The sequence below is a fragment of the Lactuca virosa genome, chromosome 9 (genome assembly GCF_052849685.1).
Source record: "Lactuca virosa cultivar CGN04683 chromosome 9, Lactuca_virosa_CGN04683_v6, whole genome shotgun sequence".
In the NCBI taxonomy this organism is placed as follows: domain Eukaryota; kingdom Viridiplantae; phylum Streptophyta; class Magnoliopsida; order Asterales; family Asteraceae; genus Lactuca; species Lactuca virosa.
In genome coordinates, this window is record NC_136434.1 from 179824364 (window position 1) to 179847263 (window position 22900).

Sequence of the window (22900 nt, forward strand, 5' to 3'; positions counted from 1 at the left end):
TTGAATGAGAGTGTGACAAGTGACAAAAAAAACTTTCATTTATTAGAGAGGATGTATCATGGATGCTCTTAGTCAAAATAGAAATCTTAGGTCCCGTTTGATAGTTTCTGTCCGGAAAAGTGCTGTCTGGGAAAGTGTTGTATGAGAAAGTTTTCTGATTGACAATAAACAATGTTGTTTGATTGTACATCTGATTGACTGTGCTGAATGATGAAAAATGACAATGTTACCCTGCTGTTCTATATTGTGATGGATGAAGTTACTGAATAATTATAAAAACATGCAAATTGTCATATAAAATCAAAATTACACAATAATCATTTAAAAATCCAAATAGAATGTCGATTAAGTTGTTTTTATTTTATTGTTTTTCAAGTTGATGTTATGTTGTTATTCTTTCTAATCATTTTAGTTTTTTTTTTTATTTTTTTTTATAACTCAACGTGTGATTCTTGATCCGGTTTATGTCCGATAGTGGTGGGATGAATATAATTTTTTAGAATATATTAGGATGGTGGTGGTGTTGTCCAAACAAAATTAATCTAATAAAAATGAATTAAACAATTTAAGTATAAGAAATTAATAATCCAATAAAATAATATTTATTAATATATAATAATCTAATAAAAAATAATTAACCCATAAAAAGGAAATAAAAAAGAATTATTTAATAGAAATTAATATTCCAATAAAATAATATTAATTAATATATAAATATTATATATTAAAAAATAATATTTATTAATATATAATAATCCAATAAAAAATTAATAATCCAATAAAAAAGAAATTAAAAAAAATTATTTAAAAGAAATTAATAATACTAAAAAGAAAAAGACGGGGTTTGGGGCACAATTGTCTTTCCAACCTATTCAGCCAGAAAGATATGATTTTGTGGCTTTCTGGGAAAGACATATCTTAATGGGAAAGACCAATTTTTGTGTGCATATCAAACAATCTTTCCGGTCCATTCAGTCAGAAAGATCTGTTTGGACCTGGAAAGATGTCTATCAAACGGGGCCTTAGTCTAAGAAAGGTGCTTATTGTTAAGCTTCATTTCATGTTTGGTTCCTCCCATTAACCCTATTTAATTTTGGTTGTAAAGTGCCCCCACACAACATGCATGCTAGGGTAATTTTGTCATTGCACGTAAAACTCTCTTTTACTTTCCATTTTTGGTCCTCCGACTATAGTCTGCCTACCTTTATGTCTTCTCCGCCTCTTTCTTCTTCTTCCCAAAGCTTCTCCATATCATCATCAGCAATGACAATTTGTTCACGTGGTACAATTGACATAATATGAACATATCGTGGACTTCTTAACACCCACACAGGTGATTTTGTGGTTTCCTAAAAATGTATTCTATTTCATGTATCAAAACATATAAATCACAGACCCAAAAAACCTAATTTTCCTATATGCACTAATTTCAATCGAGGTTGATGCTGAATCTAGAAATTTGTTTGTATGTTGTAATGATTTTTTTTGTATACTTTACAAATTTACCTAAATGAGCTATAAAGATCAATTTCAACATGTTTTTTTAGTGGAACCTACGGTCTCACTTTTTTCCATGTTGTAGCAACCATTCTCCATAGCAAACTACTTTGCCCACTGCGCCATGGCGCCCATACACCACGCCGTGGAGCAAAGTACGTTGCCCACGACTTATGACGGAGAAACACCAAAATTACCGCCTCACTCACCGCGCCGTGGTGAGGCTAGAAATAACCTTTCCATTCCTTTCTTCAACCAACATAACACATTTGACAACTTCTAAACATATCATAAACCCATCTAGTACACATAATATCATCCTACAATTTTAAATATCATCAAAAGGACCAAAATGCCCTTGACATCAAAAATATCATTCTACAATATAAATATCTCAAAAATCTCGGTTCTTACGGTATCTCTAAGTCATTATTCCATATATTAGACAATATTTTTGCACAATCCATGATGCTAGTGTCTCAAGAGCAGTCAATGATATGGATTTCATAAGGATTTACTACTCTTAGATATGCCATAATTTGTCCCACCTAGGCTTTTGATAGTTCATCACCCTTTTAAGTTATATTCTGCTGAAAAGCATGTCTTAATTAGTGATGGGGGATAACCCGAGTGTTATGTAGAGGCCATGTACGATAATCATGATAAATAATGGGTTATAGTAAAGGACGAGACCAATACCTTTGGATCAGTGATGATTTTTAAAGGCAATATATTATTGAAGAACAAGTGGATCTCAAAGTAAAGATAGATTTATGGTCAAATTATGTGTTTAGTCAAAGAAAGGTGTTAGATGTATTTTGTCCATCATTCAACATATTTATTTCAATAATTTCATTGCATTTAAGTGTTACATTTCATGCATTGTATATTTTGGAAATTTTTTTGTAGATTGCAAGGAATATTCTTATTTACAAAAGATGTTTTTTCAGGGCACATTAAGACTGGTTTATTCTTGGAATATTATTAGGGAGTTGCATGTCAAGTTTTGGGAAGATCAAACCAGTAGCATAAAAGTTGAAAATATTGAAGAAAGTGGGCTGAGTGGGCATTCCTCTTAACCTCCACTATGTCGAGGTGATGGAAAATGTTGAATACTCATGTTGTTGTTGAAGACCACCTTGTCGAGTCGAATCACAATGCAAAATCCACTTGGAGGAGTTGACCCAAATGCATGTTTTTCGGGCCTAGAAATATCCCATTGGGTCCGATATGTAGTTTATCTTGACTTGAGACAAGTAACATCGATTTGGAGAAGACGAAATTTGAAGAACTCATTCATAGCATTGTTTTGTATTTTATTAGGTCAATTAACGGATTACGCTTGTAGAATTATAATTTTGATTGTTTGTTTTTTAGCCATGAACGGTTAAAACCCTTATTTTTCTAGTTTCTAGTTTGACTCTCATCTATGTGTGGTTAATTCTGTTGGATCGATGTTCTGATTCATTTTAATCTAGTAATTCTCGTTTTGTTTGATTTTTACTCTTATACTTTCACTTGGTTCATGATTCACCACTTTGATTAGTTTAATTCTAGCAAATTTATTAATTATTTTATGAATTTTGTAATTGTTTTATGAATTAAAACTTGTAACAAACAATGAGTTGGTTGTACGTTTGAATTAATTATCATTGCAAACTTGAATCATATAGTTTTACCTTTGTGAGAGTATGATAATTGTTTGAATATTGTTTTGGAATACTTAAAAAGCTTAGAGGAACTTTCAACTTTATCTAAAAGTTTGTTTAGGCTAAAAAACTATTTTTCATAACTTTAAAAGCTTAAAATCTAGTTTTTTTTAACAAATATAAAAATTAAAAATCCAACCTTACAAAACGATAAATGGAACAAACTTACAAATATAAAATACGACAAAAAGTATGACATGTCTAAAAATATATGACCAATTCACTATCGTATCGTCGTACGATATGAAGTGGAAGAAAGTAAAGAAAACTTAAATTAGATCATATATTGTCTATATATATTTTATATAAATATACAAGCGGGGCCCCCACAGGAGTACGTGACGAAAATACCTACTCCCGCCCCCGGTCCCGAAAATAAAACGGGGTTTAATCCCACTCCCGCCCTCGCCCCCGAATTTTTTAAAAAAATAATATCGTACGGAATCGGGGTCCCACAGAAGTTTTTGACATCCCTACTTGGAAAGAGACAAATCCTAAAACTAGAGACGATAATATTGTGGTTTCAGATGAAGATCTTGTGCATGTGAGTGCTAAACGTTCAAAGAACTCCAATATAGTTGCCATTGTTGCTCAAATTGTAGGTTTTTAAAGGTTTAATCCTTCTACTCTATCTATATAAAGCAAAAAAACGTAATCTCTCATCAACGTGACAGAAGCAGAAGGTCTAATCATTCTTTATTTCCCATAGAAAGGTTTAATCCCTCTTTATTTCCGTTATAGATAGCGTATCTTCTGGTAGCACTTCAAAAATCCAAGAAAATAGCGGTTTAACTTTAAATCGTTCAAGAATTGGGCCTAGAAGGATTATTGTGTCACCAAAATTTTGGCAAATAAACTAATAGTAGAACAGAGAGATTACAAGATACAAGTTCACCACTTTCAACAAGCCCAAAATCAAAACTCATAACCCCACAAAAACTTTCAATCTCTAAAACATTCTTGCCTAAAAGTAGTCCATTATCATTACCAAGAACAACGGCTTCCCCAAATCGAATGAGACCATCATCACTAAGTAAGTTGATAACACACTCAAAATCGCAATCGGATAAAAACAAATGCATCAGAAGTGGTTTCGGTTCCAGAATCGGAAACACTGAATCCCACTTAACGGAATCCGGAAACTTAATTATCTCCGTTCAAGTGCTTAAAAACGTAACCAAAAACTTGGTCAAGTAATAATCCATGTTAGGGATGTGCGTTTGGACCGAATATCCGAACCGAAACCGAACTGAAACCCAAACCGGACCGACCCGAATTAGGATTGAATAAGTTATTTGGGTCGGTTCACAGGTATCTATTTTTATCCAATTTGGGTTTCGGGTTATTTGGTTCGGTTACCAGAATAAAGGTTTAATTGGGCCAAAAAGACCGACCCGAAAAATGAATAGTCACTTGAACCGTATAACAAACTAAACCGAAATGACCCGAATAACCCAAATAAACCAAATGACCCGAATAACCAAATTAAGGAAATTTTATATTTAGTTCAAGAAAAAAATATTAAATTAATATTTTTTTTCTTGAAATTGATATAGAATTTCCGACAATTTCAGTTTATTTGGGTTATTCAAATATTTGGGTTATTCGGTTCAAAAGCATAATATAAATGTTTATTTGGGTTATTTCGGTCCTTTCGGGTTAATAACTGAATCGAAACCCGTATTAATCGAACCGAACCGGTCCCGTATTAATATAATCGGTCCAGGTTTTGATTCCCACTTTTCTTCCAATTCGGGTTTCGGGTCGGTTTCCCCCGCCCGAAGCACATCCCTAATGCATGTGAAGGACCTTGGCAGATGCATCGATCAAAAAGCGACTTTGATTCACTTAAATAATTTCAATCTTTCTGGACCAATTCTGATCACCATAGCTTCCGGCAGCAGCAGGGTCGCTGTTCTTGAAACCAACGCTGATGTGCACTGACGCTTCCTTATTTCTTGATTCCTTTACTTTCCTTCTCTCGCATCTGTTACTCAATCGCAACTAAAATATCAGTAAACACTCCGATTACATCTTGGTCGTGGATGCTCGCGGAGAAGAAATGGTTCCAAATGGTTGCGTGCCTTGTCTAGGTCAGATAGAAGGAGGAGGAGAAAACGAGGTAAGATTTTTTGTATTTATCTGCCACATAGATAAATTTCAATTACTAATTTTTAGAGTGTCATTTTCCATCTTTCAAAATATAATACTTTTCGCTTTTCCAAATTATTATATTAATCAGTTTTAATAAATTAAAAACTATAAATACATTCTCTTTTCAAAGAAGTTTACCACCTTCCATAATATGACAGAAACTAACCATAAGAGAATAATAAAGATACTAATAACATGAACTCAATCTAACAATGAAATGGCAAAATGGGAATCCAAAAACTAGAAGAATAGACTATACATGCCTTCTCTTTTGGAACAAGTTTACAACATTCCAAAGCAAAATCTCTTGAAGTTCTGTAACTGAATTGTAGGCGGATACTTCCCAAATACGAACCTATATATTGAAGGTTCTAAAAAACTCGTCATGGCTCCAAGGCTTGTATGTGCCGCCAAGCTTTACCAAAACGCCGCCTTGACTCATATATGTGTATAAAAATGAATAATAGTAGAAAATACATATAAAAATATGAATTATATACAAAATTGCCGCCTTAAGTCACGCCTTACAAACGACGTGGCTCACCAAGGCTCGGAAAAGCTTGAGGCTTGACATTGCCGCCAAGTCACGCCTTACATTATTTAGAACATTGTATACATTAATTAAACACCACCAAGAAGAAATTGGTGAAACCTAATAAATTATTTTGAAAAGGATTTTAGAAGGCATGGTGAAATTGGTAACTTTTGGACTTAAACTAGAAAGAATTTGTCATGGAGGGGCCATTTGGTAAATATTGGATCAAAGTTGAAGGGATTTTAAGGAGTCAGTGGCTAAATAGTAATTTTGGGACTTAATATGAAAGAAAAAGGGGAGGAGGGATCGGTTTTGTCATTATGGATATTAGTTTTGAAGGGAGCGGGTATAAAACTGTTTCATAAGCCACGTCCAAAACCCTAACCCTAATTCACTATCCAGCCGTCACCCTCTCCACCCTTGTCCCTCCAGCCGCCACCACCCCCTTCTTCCTCCGATCTCCGGTGTCGCTACCCCCCCTTATGCCGAGTCGCAACCACCGTTGCTGGAGTTGTCGAGCACCACCAACATAACCCCTTGGCGGCTGTGACGTCGTGAATGGCCGGAGAACACCCCACCATGAGCGAAGACGCCACTGATACCTCACTCTTTCCGACTAAGCTGTCGTAGGGGATGCCCTTCTGCCACCGTGAAATGGTGGCTGAGCTTATGGACTCGTGAAGTAGATGCATCGTGGGGCTGTAGCAGGGAAGAAACGATGGCGTGAGCGTTTTCCGTTGAGGAGCTGCGAACTGACGGGAGCTGCTGCCGTTTTCGCTCTGACTGCCATCGTAAACCTCTTTCAAGTTCTATGAAGAGCTGCTCGGTGGGTGTTTCTACACGTGTGTGTGTGCGTGGTTCTGTACATGTCGTCGTGTGGGTGTGTTTTTATGGGCTTGCCGGAAAGCAGTTGGAACCACCATGGCGGCCAACCATAGTGACTGTCGGCCGGATACTGCTCTTCTGCCACCATATACCACCACCGGCCACCACAAAGGGTGGCTGTGTGTGTGTGAGTTTTTTTTAGTGCGTGTGTAGGTGTTATTGTGTGTGTGAGGTTATTGGTTTTTGCGTTGTAACATTGTATTGATCAGAATAATAAAAGAAAATCTGTCACCACCACCGTTAAGTGGTGGCCGCCGCCGTGAGATGCCGTTGACCACCACTACCCGAGGTGGTAGTGGGTGGTGCCCAACTAGTGAAGCCCTAATGGACCTAAAAGCCCAACCATGTGACCAATGGGCTAATATTGGGTTGGAAAAACCCTAATGTCATGAAACCCTAATTTTAGGGATCGATTGGGACCCACATCAGAATTAAAAAAAAAAACTTAAAATATTATAATAATCATATGCAACTAACCTAAGTCAATATTGGAATTAATGGATTAAGTCTTTAATGAGTTAAGTAGGAAAACTTAACCCTAATCTTCATTTCATGTGAAAACTCTAATTTCACTTGGGCATTAAATTGGGCCTTTCTACTGGGATTTGGTGATTGGGCTACTGATGGACTATCCAAGAACAAGTAAATGAACTAAAATAATTGGATGGGCTTTAGAGTAAGGCCCATGTGAAGGACTTGGGCCCAATTTGGAAAATTGGGCCATAGATGAGCCATAATTGGGCCTTTATGATTATGTGATATTGGACCATGGAAATACCAAGAATTTGGACTAGAATAGTTGGATGGGCCTTAAGGAAAGACCATGTTGAGGTCTGGGTCCAATTTGGAAAATTGGGCCATATGTTGGGCTTTAACCCATATTGACTTTTGGGCTTTTGTAGTGTGAGTTGGACCTTGGGCTTGGAACCGAATTATTAATTGGGTATTGTTTGATGTTGGCAGTTCGGGAATCTGTCAACCAACAACTAGAGTTTTATCCACCGGACTTCAGCAGTGTTAGGTGAGTCTTTTCACCATACCCATGGGTCTAAGGCACCAAGGCCGACCCATTATGTGATTATGGTATATGTGGTAGTCATTCTGTGATTTGATATGCTATGTGATTATTGCATGGAAGACCCCGGGGGGAGCCCGTGGCATTGGATGTAAGACCATGTGGGGTAGCCCATGGCATTCCTAGGTAAAGACCATGTGGGGTAACCCATGACATTGTATGTAAGACCATATAGGGTATCCCATGACATTCCTAGGTAAAGTCCATGTGGGGTAGCCCATGACACAATGGTGTAAGACCCTGGGGGGAGCCCACGGCATCCTCACAGGTTTATTTGTGTTATGTGTAGATATTTATGTGATATAAGATATGTTTATGTGATGTTTGTTATGCTAGTTGTCTTTGTGATACTTGCATGGAAGACCCCGGGGGGAGCCCATGACAATCGGATATAAGACCATGTGGGGTGGCCTATGACATTCCAAGGTTAAGACAATGTGGGATAGCCCATGACATAATGGTGTAAGACCCTGGGGGGAGCCCACGACATCTTTACAGGTTTTTGTAAGAATGGCTTATGTGATATAGGTAGCTTCTATAGATAACATGATATGTGATATGTAGTTTGTGTGTGTGGTATGCTCTGGGAAACTCACTAAGCTTCGTGCTTACAAGTTTGTTTATGGTTTCAGGTATCATTGTTTTGGAAAGGAAGGGCTCGGATTGATCGCAGTGCGCACACCTATGAATTCCGCAACGAATGATTTTGGGATGAACTCTGATAATGTTTTACTTAATAATGATTTGAAATGTTTGGGATAAATGGTATCAATGTTTTAGCTATACTGAAAATGAAATTTTTACCCTTGATTTTTGGGTCGTTACACAAATACAGAGAAAATCAAACTCTGAAACGAAACATTCCACAAAATCTCATATAAAATATGCTAAAAGAAATTAAAAAACATAACCAAGACAAATTATTACAAATCAACAAATATACAAATTTGCCTCCTAAATTTGGAGTTGTGTTAAAATTGACCACCATATATGGTAGTGAAGGGGAAGAGCATGATTCATTCATAGAGATTGAAAACTCGCATATATTTTATCAACTTCCACCGTTATGGTGACTGCCAAAATCTGATACCAATCGGAGGGTTAGGAAGGTCGGTCGCGGTTCCGATTCTCTTGACGGACACAATTCTCAAAAAGTTTTAGAAGACTGCATATCTTTCTGTTTCTTTTTCAAAATTGTCATTCTTGAAGTACAATCAAACCCTAACTTCATCAACTTATAATCTACATTCCTTACCTCATAGGAAAGCAATCGAATGACTGGAATGAGCGACATGAACACATATCACATACACACGCACACACACACATAGATACATAGACATTAATAAAACATTTAGAATAACTCAAAGAATTGTATCAGAACTAATAAATAAGCAAGATGTTGAAAACACAAAATAATTACTAAAATGATAATCGAATTTAACGAATAGTTAATATCAACATTCGAATTGGCTGGTCTATTTATTTTGATTGCTTGGAGTAATTATTCTCCAATAAAGATTATACATGAAGTTTTGTAGTAAAAAAATGGGTATGATTTCAAATTTAATTTTTTATATAATAGTTTTCGGATTTATTGACTATGATGTAAATACTTTCCGAAAATATTTGAATTTTGAAATACAAAATTAAATATTAACTGATTTTATGTGATATGGTTATATCTTGGAGCTTTAAGAAAATGACATGTAACAAACAATAAATAAAGATACGTAATAAAATGACACATAGGAACCTAAAACCATTATTTTGTTAATATAAATAGATAGAGAGATATAACTTATTAATATTTAATTGTATTGTAAAATTCTTTTTATGCCCTTATATATTGATTGGTCCAGAAATGTTCTTGCGTTCTCAACCTTTTTATGTTCTCGATTTAACCTCTCCCTTTCTTGCATTTAGCATTTCCAAAAGTTCCATCATATGCAACGTTGACAAGCAATACGAAGTACATGAGTGCTTTTTTGTTACATTCATGTAGCGTCTTGAAAGCAGTTCCTTATTTTTGGAAAGGGAGCTTCCGAGGGTTTCCGGGCCAGCTTTCGCGCACCGACTAATCCCCCGCTGCAAACATGAGGCTTTTGTCTCATGCCCTGGAGTCACTGCAGGCGAACCTCCATGGCCACAAGGGCTGAGTAGTGTCAGGATTTGAACATGGGTCAATAGGTTATCCACCATATCTTCCACCAACACCGTAGTGTTGCTTTTAGTATTTTTGCAAAATAATAGTTAGCTTGCAACGAAAAGTCACTTATGATGATCCATTGAGCACATTTCAATATCGTACTTTTAATGAAATAAAATAAGTCATACTCTATCCGAAGTTTATTTCTTGTGTAACAATATTGCTACAACATGAACCACTTCCATAAGATAATCATAAAGATATTAACTCAAGAAAATAAAGATCAGAAGATTAAGTGAAATAATTTCTTGATATTGCATAAGGTTTAAAATCTACACATATTCAACTCATTTTCCGGGCACAAAGTTGGTAGCATAAGCCCAAGCATTGTTAGCCACCGGGTCAGCAAGATGGTCAAACAAGTTCTCAATCGGACCCTTCCCTGTAACAATAGCTTGAACAAAGAATCCAAACATAGAAAACATCGCCAATCTTCCATTTTTAAGCTCTTTAACCTTCAATTCAGCAAAAGCTTCCGGGTCATCAGCCAATCCAAGCGGGTCAAAAGACCCACCCGGATAAATCTTGTCAAGCCCTTCACCAAGTGGGCCTCCACCAACCCGGTATCCTTCAATGAGTCCCATGAGGACAACTTGAGATGCCCAGATAGCAAGAATGCTCTGTGCATGGATCAAATTAGGGTTTCCAAGATAGTCAAGACCACCTTCTGAAAAGATTTGGGAACCCGCCTTGAACCAGACAGCTTCACCGAATGTGACACCGTTTTTGGAGAGAAGCTCGGGGAAGACGCACCCGAGTGCACCGAGCATGGCCCACCGAGAGTGAATCACTTCGAGCTCACGGTTCTTGGCAAATGTCTCCGGGTCAGCTGAGAGTCCGGCGGTGTCCCACCCGTAATCACCGGGGAATTCACCGGTCAAGTATGATGGGGTTTGCTCGGAGAATGGGCCCAAATACTTTGGACGATCTGGTCCATACCTGTTTAAAGATGGTAATTACAGTTAGTTCTAGTAGCGATATATGAATTTGGAAACAAGAAGAACATCGATTTGTGAATTTTACCAAATGCTTTGTGGCGCACTTTTGACTGTGCGGCGCATGGTGAAGCGGCCGCCATTGAAGCTGCCGGTCTTCCTGACGAGCTCGTTCTGTGGCTTCAAGGCCTGTTGGCCGGCGAATGCTGACTGTTGGATTGCAGTGGTTGCCATTTCTTTGAGGGGTTTGTAGAAATGGTAGTTTGTAGTTGATGTGTGTGGTGGAGAGTAATGGAGGGTTATATAACAAATTTAATAAGATGGATGGATTAGGTTGAGTACAAGTCAGCATCATCTCATTGGTTTACTGGATATGGTTTCTGATTTTGAGAGGTGATATGGCGGTCCTTCTTTCTGCCACGTGGTTCTCTGATTTCTTGATGCGTTGATTCTCAGCCACCAAAAATAAAAACGAATAATACAGTAGATTACAAGCTCCCCACCCCACCCCCGGGACTATCTAGTTGAAGAGCCTATTCAAAATCAACAATGATATGCATATAAGCCTTCATCTGCAATTCACCCGACCCGACGAAAATCACCAATGAGAAATTGAAAGTGTACAAGGAAAATAGAAAATCACCAATGAGATGCATATGCTTCTTCATCTGCGATGTGATTATTATATTAGTCTTCCACAATGAAAAAAGAAATAAAATAAAATAAAAATTGTTGGTGCAAGTGTATGAACTCTCAAATTTTTTTTTATTCTGTAGCACTTAACAATTTCATCTTGTTTCATAATCACAAACGAAATGGACGACCTCTAATAGTTACTAATTTTACTTATTTCATTCTATTTTGTAAGTTAATTTTGTACAAGTAGTTAAAATTTGAGTGTGAAATCCACTATCTTGTAGTGACTCCAAAATTCGATCGTTACCATTTGTAAGTGCTTTAGTTTTAAGTGGAATTATGTTGAGCTGTGGAGTCTGATTCTCCATTTTCCACATTACCATTACGAATACAAAGCATTAGTTTAATGAAGAACTAGAAATTTATCCAAAAGCCTTAGGATTAGGACGAGTCTAGAATAGAAAAACACATGGTTTATTAATTTTTCTATACAAATTCAAAGATTTTATAGGTAAAGTAGGTCCTAATTTTTTTTAAGATAGGTCACTAAAAATTTTCTATAGAAACTTTAGATACATTAAAAATTTAGGTAGGTCCTAGGACCCACCTTACCTATACCTAGCATCGCCACTGCTTAGGATAAAAGACACCAAATAGTGGAAGAAGGCGATGCAGATTGAGTACTCCTCTTCAAATTCATAAAGCTTTTGTTGTTACAAATATTAAGGCTCACATACTCATCCTTCTCTATCTCGGTCGACACAATTATGATATGTGGCGCGAATTCTTCAATGCTTATTGTGAAGCCTATGATGGCCTTGACCACATCGACGAAACCTTCGATGATCCTGTCATTCCATCCATCGATCTTCAATGGAAAAAGGTGGACGTTGTCATCCGTACTTGGATCTACATGACTCTCTCACAAAACTTAGTCAACACCGTCATCAAAACCAACACTACGGCTCGTCAACTTTGACTTAATATCGAGAAGCTATTCTAAGACAACAAAGATTCTTGCATCATGCAACTTGATAGCGAACTCCTAACCATCTCCATGGGAGACCTCTCCGTTCAAGCTTACTGCACAAAAATCAAAAATATTGTCCATCTCCTCGAAAACCTTGATGCATCCTCCAAAATATCGGACAAACACTTGGTAATTAGACTATCAATGGTCTATCTTCTCATTTTGACAACATTGTGACATTGCTTCGCCATCGTAACCCATTCCCCACCTTTTCAGAAACAAGACCAATTCTTGCATTGAAGAAGCACACTTCAATCAAACGTGTGTTCATGTTGTCCCGGCTCACTCCGATAACTCATCCTCTCCTAAAATTCTTCACACTACCTCGGGGACTAACACTCGTCGGGCCGACCACTAGAATGATTGTCGCCAGCAACCACGGGACCACCGACAATAACCAAATAGCGGCCAGTTACAACGACAACAACCAAATAGCGGCCAATCACAACGACAACGACAATAGGTAATGTGTCATGCTTCCCTTGCGTCGTCATCAGCAGCCCAACAATATGGTTGGGTATTTGTGCCTCCACCAGCCGACATACAGTGGACTCTCATGCCCACTTCAAGCTACTGGCCGCACAGACCATAACAACAGCAATAGGGGCTTTTTGTCTTATCTCCACAACCTCCTCAAGTCCATCATTCTGTTGTTCTTTTGAAGTCAATCTCGGGACAAAATCAGAACTTGCACACTTCAGGAAATATCCCACCTCCTTGGGAATGGTTTGGAAATCAACAGTCGACATCTCTCCCGCAAATGTTTTCTTGTATGCCGTTGTAAGACCCGACTTCAAACAAATAGATCATGGATACAAGAACAACTGATCATGTACATGCAAATGAAGGTATTCTTGAATCTCTTAGTCATAATTGTACTTCTCATTCGGTTTTAGTCGGTAATGGATTCCCAATCACTGTAACAAAGACCGGACACTGCCACTTTCCTTTAAAAAATCCATATCGTCCCCTTCATCTTCACAATATTCTTATCATACCCACTATAATAAAAAAATTAAAAATTAAAAAATAATAAAAAAGAAACTTATCTATGTTATAAAATTCACTCGTCAAAATAAATGCTCTACTGAATTTGAAGAATTTGGTTTTACTGTCAAGGATTACAGGACCAGGCAAACTTTAATCTGTTGTGATAGTGACGACCCTCTCTACCCAGTTCTACCATCTACCCCTCAAGCTCACGTTTCCGCAGGCTACTCTCTTTGGCACCAACGCCTTGGTCACCCCGATACCAAATATTTGCAATCTTTAATTTCTAATAATTTCATTTCATGTAATAAGAAAAACTTTGAGAGTATTTGTCATTCATACCAACTTTGCAAACACATTAAACTTCCATTTGTTTTATTTGTACACAATGTTTCCAATATTTTTGATATTGTTCATTATGGTGTTTGGACCTCCCCAATTTCTAGCGTTAGTGGTTTGTGATAATATGTTATATTTCTTGACCATTATTCTCAATTTCTTTGGGTGTTTCCTATAAAACAAAAATCAGAAGTGTTCTCAAAATTCTTAATCTTTCCCAACCATATCAAAAACCAATTCGGTAAAACCATAAAACTTTCCAATGTAACAACGGGGGTGAATATAACAATCAATAATTTCATAACTATTTTGCAACCCATGACATCTAATTCTGCTTTTCATGCCCACACACATCCCAACAAAATGGAAAATCCGAACAAATGCTTCGCACAATAAATAACTTCATCTACTCCCTTCTCTTCCAAGCTCATATGCTTCCTATATATTAGGTAGAGACTCTTTACATGACCACACATTTACCAAATATTCTTCCATCCATATTCATCAAAAATAACACACCTCATCTCCAATATCACCCCACATACACACACCTCTGTGTTTTTGGATACCTATGTTACCCTCATCTTACCACCCCACTTAAACTCACTCGTCATTCCTCTCATTCTGTCTTCTTGGGCTACCCAACTAACCATCATGGTTACCGATACCTTGACCTATCATCCTGTAAAACCATCAACCCCGTCATGTCACCTTCGACGAAACCACTTTCCCTTTAACTCTGTTACACCCAGTAAGGCACCATCCTATGATTTCATTAACATCTCCTCTATACAATTACCTATATTCAACAACCAAACATGTCTAAATTCTCTAACCCCCACCCCACCAATGTCACCTCACTCTTCGGCTCCACCCCCATCTCCTACTCCCCCCTCTCCCTCCTCATCCGAATCATCACTCGATCAACCCTCCTCATTGCCATCCTCCACTAATTCTGAAATTGTGGTTAATCCACCCATTCATCACATGACAACTTATTCCAAAAGTGTTATTGTTAAACCTGTCCAACACCTCATCTTTCACACATCCACCCTCTTTCCCATCAATCATTCATATTTACATGCAATTAAGGACCGTAAATCGAAAAAAACCATGAATGATGAATTTAATGTTCTTATAACTAACGATACATGGCAACTTGTACCTCGACCTCAAGAGGTCAATATTATTAGGCCGATGTGGCTTTTCGTCACAAGTTTCATGAATATGGTACCCTTACTCACTACAAAGCAAGACTTGTTGCCAACGGAAAAAGTCAACATGCAAGACTGGATTGTGATGAGTCTTTTAGTCCAGTTGTTAAGCCAGAAACGATTCACACTATTCTTAGTCTTGTAGTTTCTCACCAGTTGCCCATTCACCAGCTAGATGTAAAAAATGTCTTCCTTCATGTCCACTTTCATGATATAGTTTACATGCACCAGCCTCCCGGGTTCCGCAACCCCCAGTTTCCCGATCATGTTTGTCTTCTTCAGAAATCTCTATATGACCTAAAACGGGCTCCTAAGGCCTGATACCACTGCTTTGCTCAGCATGCAATAAGTATCTATTTCAAATAAAGTCTCACCAACCCATCTCTTTTTATTATGCAGACTGTCACTACCAATCATATCTTCTTTTGTAGGTGGGTGATATTATTCTCACGACTTCTACCACCCTCCTACTTCAGTAAATGATCGCTCATGTCAACATCAAGTTCTCTATGACTGATCTCGACCCTTTGAATTATTTTCTTGGTATATCTATTGTTTGATCTAACAATGGGTTATTTCTTTCTCAATGGAACTATGCCGCATATATTTTGGAGAGATCAAATATGCTCAAATGCAATCCAGTCGAGCCACTTCACAAACTACATTTATCCGTGCCCACATGTAACACACGTTTTTTCAGGGAAAATCCTTATTCATTAAGTGTTTAATTATGATGTATAGAGACCAAGTATGTTGGGCGTACCTCAAAGATCATTGGACATGGGGTTAGCTCCCTGGTACGCTAGGAGTACTAATGGTACACTGGGCGTATGTCAGCTAGGGGAAAACCCTAATTTTTAGGGTTTACACCCTATTTAAACACCTTATGTCCCAAGGCTCTCTCCTCATCAGCCTCCATTACCCCTTTTGAGCACTATCTTGAAACCCTAACCCATTTCTCAAGAGTTTGACCCTTGTATGTATTTTGGTGTGTGTGTGTGGTGCATATTGAAGAAGAAGAAGAAGAAGCCTTGTATAGGAGCATTGAACAAGTTGGAGCTTGTAGATCTAGGGTTTATTCACTCTTTTCAGCTTATTGAAGGTATAAAGTCTTGATCTTGCTTATCCTATGTCTAAATCTAGAAGTGGTTGAGATTAGCATATTTTGGTCCCATGAATGAGCTCTTGTGAGTAATATTACTCCAAAAGTTATGATATGTTTCTTTTTGATGTTTCTGAGGTCCTTAGTCCATAAAGTTTGCATCTTGATGGTTGTAGATCAAGCATTCATGAGTTAGTGATCATTTAATGGAAGTAGAATACTAAATCTAGGGTTTGAGTCTCCTTTAGCCATGCAAAGGTATCAAAATGGTAACTTTATTGTTTAATACGTCCCTAAAGAGCTAGATCTGAAAGATGGACGTTGGACTTGAAGCATTAAGTGCTTAATGAAGTCTTGGCTGGATGGGGCGTACGTCGGGCGTACCTAAGCGTACCCAGAGCGTACGCGGCTGAAGCCCCGATCTTCCTCGCTACAAAGTAGTACGTCGGGCATACGTAGGTGGTACGCTAAGCATACTCACCAGGGACCATTTTTGAGGTTTTGAGCCTTAGGTATCGGGCCATTATTGGGCCGTAGGTATTGGACCATTATTGGGGCTTAGGAACTTTGGACTTGGGCCATGGATTGAGGGGCCCATTAGAGGAAGGGGTAAAATGGTATTTTACCCCTTGGCATGTAAGGGGTAATTTGAACCACTCATGGTTATTACCCTGAGTATTGATTAAGGTTAATTGAAATGTTCAGTGTGGGGAGCCATAGTAGCAGCAGCCTGGGAGTGTGATTTGTCTATCTTTAGACTGAGGTGAGTTCCTTCATTGTACTCGTGGGTCGAAGGCACCAATTTCGGCCCACTGGATTATGTTTGTAGGATGATATTTGTCTTCATGACAATTACTGTTATGCATGTATGTGCTTGTTGTCTTTGTGACTCTTGCTGATATGATTGTATACTAGCTGTAGGGGTGAAATCATCTTACATCATCCGCTTACTATATATTAATGACATGTTGGTGGTTATATCCAACATACAATACATCAACAAAGTGAAGAAGCAATTATCCATCGAATTCGAGATAAAGGACTTTAAAGTTGCTAAGCAGATTCTTGGCATGAACATAGTAAGATATAAAGCTATTGGTAATCTAAAACTTTCCCAATAGAAGTACATTTGGAAAGTATTTGAGAAGTTATGTATGGAAAATGTTAATGACATAAACACACCTCTTGAAAGTTATTTGAAACTCTCTAAGAAGCAATCCGTGAAAACAGAAAAAGCCACATGGAAAATGATTATAGTTCCATGTGCCTTAATCGTTGGTAGCTAAATGTATACGATGGTATGCACTCGACCATATGTTTCTCATTTAGTAGGATTTGTCAACAGATTTATGTCAAATATAGGGAATGAGCATTAGGAATAAGTCAAGTGGTTGTTACACTACTTAAAAGGAAATTCAAAGGAAGGTTTATGTTTCAAGAGGAAGAAGGACGTCTTAAAAGGCTTCGATAATATTGACTTGGAGGGATATATAGATTCGAGGAAAAGAACAACATGTTATGTGTTCACAATTAGGGGAACAACCATCATTCGGATGTCTAGATTATAGAAGAGTTTTTCTCTTTCTACCACTGAAGCGAAGTATATGGCTATATCAAAAGCTAGAAAGGAACTTATTTGGTTGAAGAATTCTCTATCAAAGTTGGGCATGAAATGAGAAGATTGTGTCCTATATTGTGATAACCAAAGTGAGGTTCATCTGGTGAAGAATCAGGTGTTTCATGGAATAACAAACACATCAATATTGGATACCACTTTATTAGTGAATTGATAAATGGCAGTGCTTTTAATTTGGAAAAGATCAATGGTATAAATAATTCAGCAAACATGTTTACCAAGCTAGTGATGACAAAAATTTGAAGCTATGTATAGCTTCAATTGGCCTTCTAAAGACTTAGAATGAAGGAAAAGACTTGAAAAAGATAGGGTTTACTCAACTTGGATCGGCCCCTTATGAGGGCTAGGGATAGTCTCCTAGGAAGAAAAATATCTTGAAACAATTCATATAACAGAATCCAAGGCGTCAGAAGGAGTTGTTAATGAAAACTTCGGCCGCAAAGCGAAGAAGCTTGGAAAAGTTGTTGAGTGCTTGAAGCTTCATGAGAAAAGTTTTAGGAGCGCAACTTTAAGAGAAAAGTTATATACTACATATGAGATCATAAGTGTTGTAACATCCCGACTCCCATGTATTATATATATATATATATATATATATATATATATATATATATATATATATATATATATATATATATATATATATATATATGAGTTGATTGAGCAACTCGACGAGTTGGATGCCCCAACTCGTTGAGTAGAGACGGATTTGGCCACGTGGGTTTTGCGACCAACTCGACGAGTCGGAGGGACCTACTCGACGAGTTGGCGCTGTGAGAGGAAACCCTAAATCTCCGGGGTTGGGTCCTATTTAAAGTGTTGGATTAGGTGTCTAAGTTCATAACTATTTCTGGAATGTACTTGACCCGACTAGCATGGTCCATTTGGGTTGCATGGCATCATGCATTTGGATAGACTAAAATGAGAGAAATAACACTTAAGGTTTATTAATATATTATAAGTTCTTATATATTAATAGTATTATTTAGTTAGTATTGATCTAGAATTAATTTGGAATTAATTAAGTGATCAAAAGAAGACTAATTAAATATATGGGTTGATTATGTAAATCATCCATACTTATATAGTGGGCTAATGCTTCATGGATTATCAAGTTGGGCTAAAACCCATTGATGCTCCATGGTAGTTATAGAATGTGACAACCGTCAAATTTCGGTCAAGGCAAAGTCAAACTAAGTCAACAAGTCAAACCGGTCAACTCCCTTAACCCTTGTATGTTAGGGTTTACGTTATGTAATAACTGTACAATTCGCTACTTTAATGAGAAAACATCATTTGGAAAATTCGTGTGTTTGATTTTCCTTAGCCTTTACAGTGCTAAACAACATTGAAAATTTAATAAACCCTACTCAAGATTACTTGACGCTAATAGGATCAAAACCCATACACTACGATATAAATTGACGTTAATAGCAACATAGTACAGTACAACGTTATAACTATAATCCAATTAAATTATGATACCATATTAAAATCAAATCAAAGTATAATGCTCTAATTAAATTAAAAGAATCAAACTTGAATGCTATAATTAAACTTCAAATCAAAGTAGATTGTTATAATCAAATAATAACCTATCTTTTATAAAACTTTATTTTTATAAACTTTACATTAAATTTTATAAAACTCTTATATTAATTATGTAAAAGATGCTTGTGTTAGTGGGAAATTATGAAGACCACCAAAAGCAAAAAAGATTATTCCCATGGTCTCCCACTCACACCTCCCATCCACTTTCCTTTCCTTTTTCTCCCAACACATTATTCTCTTCACCACTTAAACCTTCTCTATTCTTTCTCTCACTCTCAATCTCGAAATTCATCCAAGAAATACTCATATTCCAGCCAAGAACAATCTATTATACTCCAATCTTCATCCCTCTTGAAGCATTCAACAATGTATGTTGTTAAAAGTTTCAAATTCATACAAGAAACAAATTAAATCCACCAAACTATCTAAAACTCATTTTATGCATAAACCTGATTTTTCTCAGAATCCCATCAATAAAATAAGAAGTTCTGGAAATTTTCAGAAAATAACTTATTTTTATTGAATTACTATAATTATTGCAATAAAGTAGGGCAATAATTCACATAAAATACTTTTTGCATTCAATAAATTCTAAGAAAATTCTGGGATGACCCATATATTGATTAAACATAATTTATGAAGTTTCATGCATTTATATTACTGTTTACTATTATTTATGGTTTTATTGATTAATTAATAATGAAATATATAAAAAATACTTCTCATAGTCACAAATATCCGAAACTTATACACTGGGCTCTATATCATGTTATAAAACTATGGTTAATTTTACAGAATTTTTGCGAATCATTTATTATTTTTCCCGAATTTTGTTGTTGTTTAATCATTAAAGTATTAAATAAATACTAAAACAGTTCAGAAAAATATAAAAATTTTACAGTAATTAATATTGTATGAAATAATGATTTCCTAATAATTTCATAATTTTTCAATACTGTTTACTATTTAAAACCATTTTCCTAAGTATTTAAGCATGTAAAAATGCATTTTAATGATTATTTCATATAAATAATTGTTAAAATCTGTAAATAATTATAATTGGGCAAGTTATTATTTTAATAAGAAATTATTAAAATCTGGCCTAAATTGAAAATATAAATTAATTATGCAAAGTAATTAATTCAATTTAAAATTCATTTAACAAATGAATACCTTAATATTCTAATCAAAATGAATTATTGTTAATTCATCTAATATAAGAATATGTGTCTAATTATTTGTATTAGTACTCTATTCTCGTTTAGCAGTTCCTAAACCAAAACTATTAATTATATTAGGTTCTACGCCATTTTGACCCGAACCGTCTATCGTACGACACACGCATGTCGTTTTGGGACTAATGTGAGTAATCTACCCCATATTTTATAATTTTCAATACTTTTGGGGTGTATCATGTGGTTCTAATATGTTCCAACTTCATTTTATTGTTTTATCACAATTGAGACATTGTTGGGACATTTATACGTGAGTCATTAATTGTATAACTATTGTTTGTTTACGCTACATGTACTTGTAGTGCATTACCATTTTTAGTCTAATCTCCATGACTATGCCCGTATTCTTGAGGTACGTTATGGACAATAATAGCGCTATTGGGTTGACCACCCCGCCTTGGGACGCTAAGGTGATTGATCGCACGTGGTTGAGTGTGTTTGATGATTAGATGCTTCATCCTATATATATATATATATATATATATATATATATATATATATATATATATATATATATACACATAGGGTGAGGACTTATTGTTGTTGTTATCATTTGTTAATCAATTTTTGATTTATAAACCGTTATCTCAAATACAATTGTTTGCCGACTTCAAAAGAAAACAAATTTCAAATTATAAATGTTTCAACTTCACAATTTTCTCTACTAAAATTAGATTACTCACCAACTCTCGTAGTTGACCTGTTTTTACCCATGATGCAGATTTGAAGAATGAAGTTGATGAAAAATAGGTTGTGCCTTAGAAATCCACAAGACTATTTAAATTTGATGTAATAAATGTTGTTCGTATTTGGATTTGTATTTGTATGTTGTGGATCTTGTTTGCATACTTAGTACTTAATTGAATCTAATCATATTATAACATAGTTGTCATGAGACTTTGAACAATATATCACGCCTTGATCGATTCCGACAAGGATCGGGGTGTGACATAGAACCCATGGGTCATGGAAATGAAAAGTCATGACAATTAGGGTTTACATGGTGTAACCCTAATTGTAACACACTATATAAGCTACATGTTATTCACCAAAATCGGCCACTAAGATATACAAGTGAGGGCTAGCCGATTTCTAAGTGTTATTCATTTCTCTCTAAGTCATTCCAAGTGCATTTGGTGTTGTGTGAAACATTTGAGGCATCACACTTGAGGTGCTAGGCTCACAAGGTTTTCAAGGAATCCAATCTACTACAAGGTATGTTTTCTTGCTTACTTTTATGATTAAAAGTTCCCAATGTATGCTAGATAGGATATAAACCTTGGAAAAACAAGTTTTGCATGTATCATAGATAAAACATAGATCCAAGGTTTCTAGGGTTGCATGTACACCATAGGAGTGTTAGAATGCTCAAAACCCTTCAATGGTATCAGAGCCTAGGCTTGTTTGTTTGATACTTGATGCAAAATTGTGTAAAAACTCAGTTTTTCTGCACTCTGCAGCATGAACTCGCCGAGTCCATGGGGGGACTCAACGATTCCATGAGTAAACTCATCCTACTCGTCTAGTAGGTTCTTGCACTCGACGAGTATGAGCCCCTGAGTGCAGATTTTCGAGTTTTGCTGCTGGAAATGGACTAGAAACATTACCCTAAACTGTTTTGGTGTTATAAAACTTGTTTTAGATGGTGTAATGGTTATGCTAATCCATTTTCAATAGCTATTATCAAAATTTCAAGTTTTATATGGTTTATTTATGATTCTTGAAATTGTTGATATGAACATTCATGAAATTATGAGTTTAGAAGATCATTGGAATTATTTGTAACTTGCTTGTTAGTTTAATTCTTGATCATTATGTGTTTTAATGGAATCCATAATTTGTCCTCAAGTTATGGATTACCAAAAGTCTCTCTTTTAAAGTCCATTATTAAACACATAGGTTACATAAAATGAAAAGTCTCTCATTTTATTAATCCATTACCTCATAAGTTATGAAAGATGAAAAGTTTTGAAAGTTACAAAACTTGCCCTCAAGTTTTGGAACATGTAAAGTCACTTTAAAAACTTTAGTTCCAACCCCTAGAATTTTAAAAGTTCAAATTCAACCCTTATACTTTATAATATTATAAGTTTAATAAGATATATATATATATATCTATATATATATATATATATATATATATATATATATATATATATATATATATA

The 22900-nt window shown here is 36.0% G+C and overlaps 1 protein-coding gene across 1 annotated transcript; it reads right to left on the reverse strand.

The window, feature by feature from the left end:
* Positions 1-10295: 10295 nt before the first annotated feature.
* LOC145136764 (chlorophyll a-b binding protein 5, chloroplastic-like) lies at positions 10296-11294 on the reverse strand. The gene is made up of 2 exons (XM_079070879.1): positions 11088-11294; positions 10296-11003 (listed from the first exon to the last, which is right to left on the reverse strand). Exons 1-2 carry the CDS (start codon positions 11231-11233, stop codon positions 10352-10354), a joined length of 798 nt encoding a protein of 265 aa, XP_078927005.1. The 5' UTR covers positions 11234-11294; the 3' UTR covers positions 10296-10351.
* Positions 11295-22900: the final 11606 nt, after the last annotated feature.

Bases quoted from the DNA above. Each gene is read 5' to 3' on its own strand.
- LOC145136764 (XM_079070879.1), bottom strand. From the start codon at position 11,233: ATGGCAACCACTGCAATCCAACAGTCAGCATTCGCCGGCCAACAGGCC. The intron at 11,004-11,087 runs GTAAAATTCACA...ATCTTTAAACAG, and splicing joins AGTGCGCCACAAAGCATTTG to GTATGGACCAGATCGTCCAA.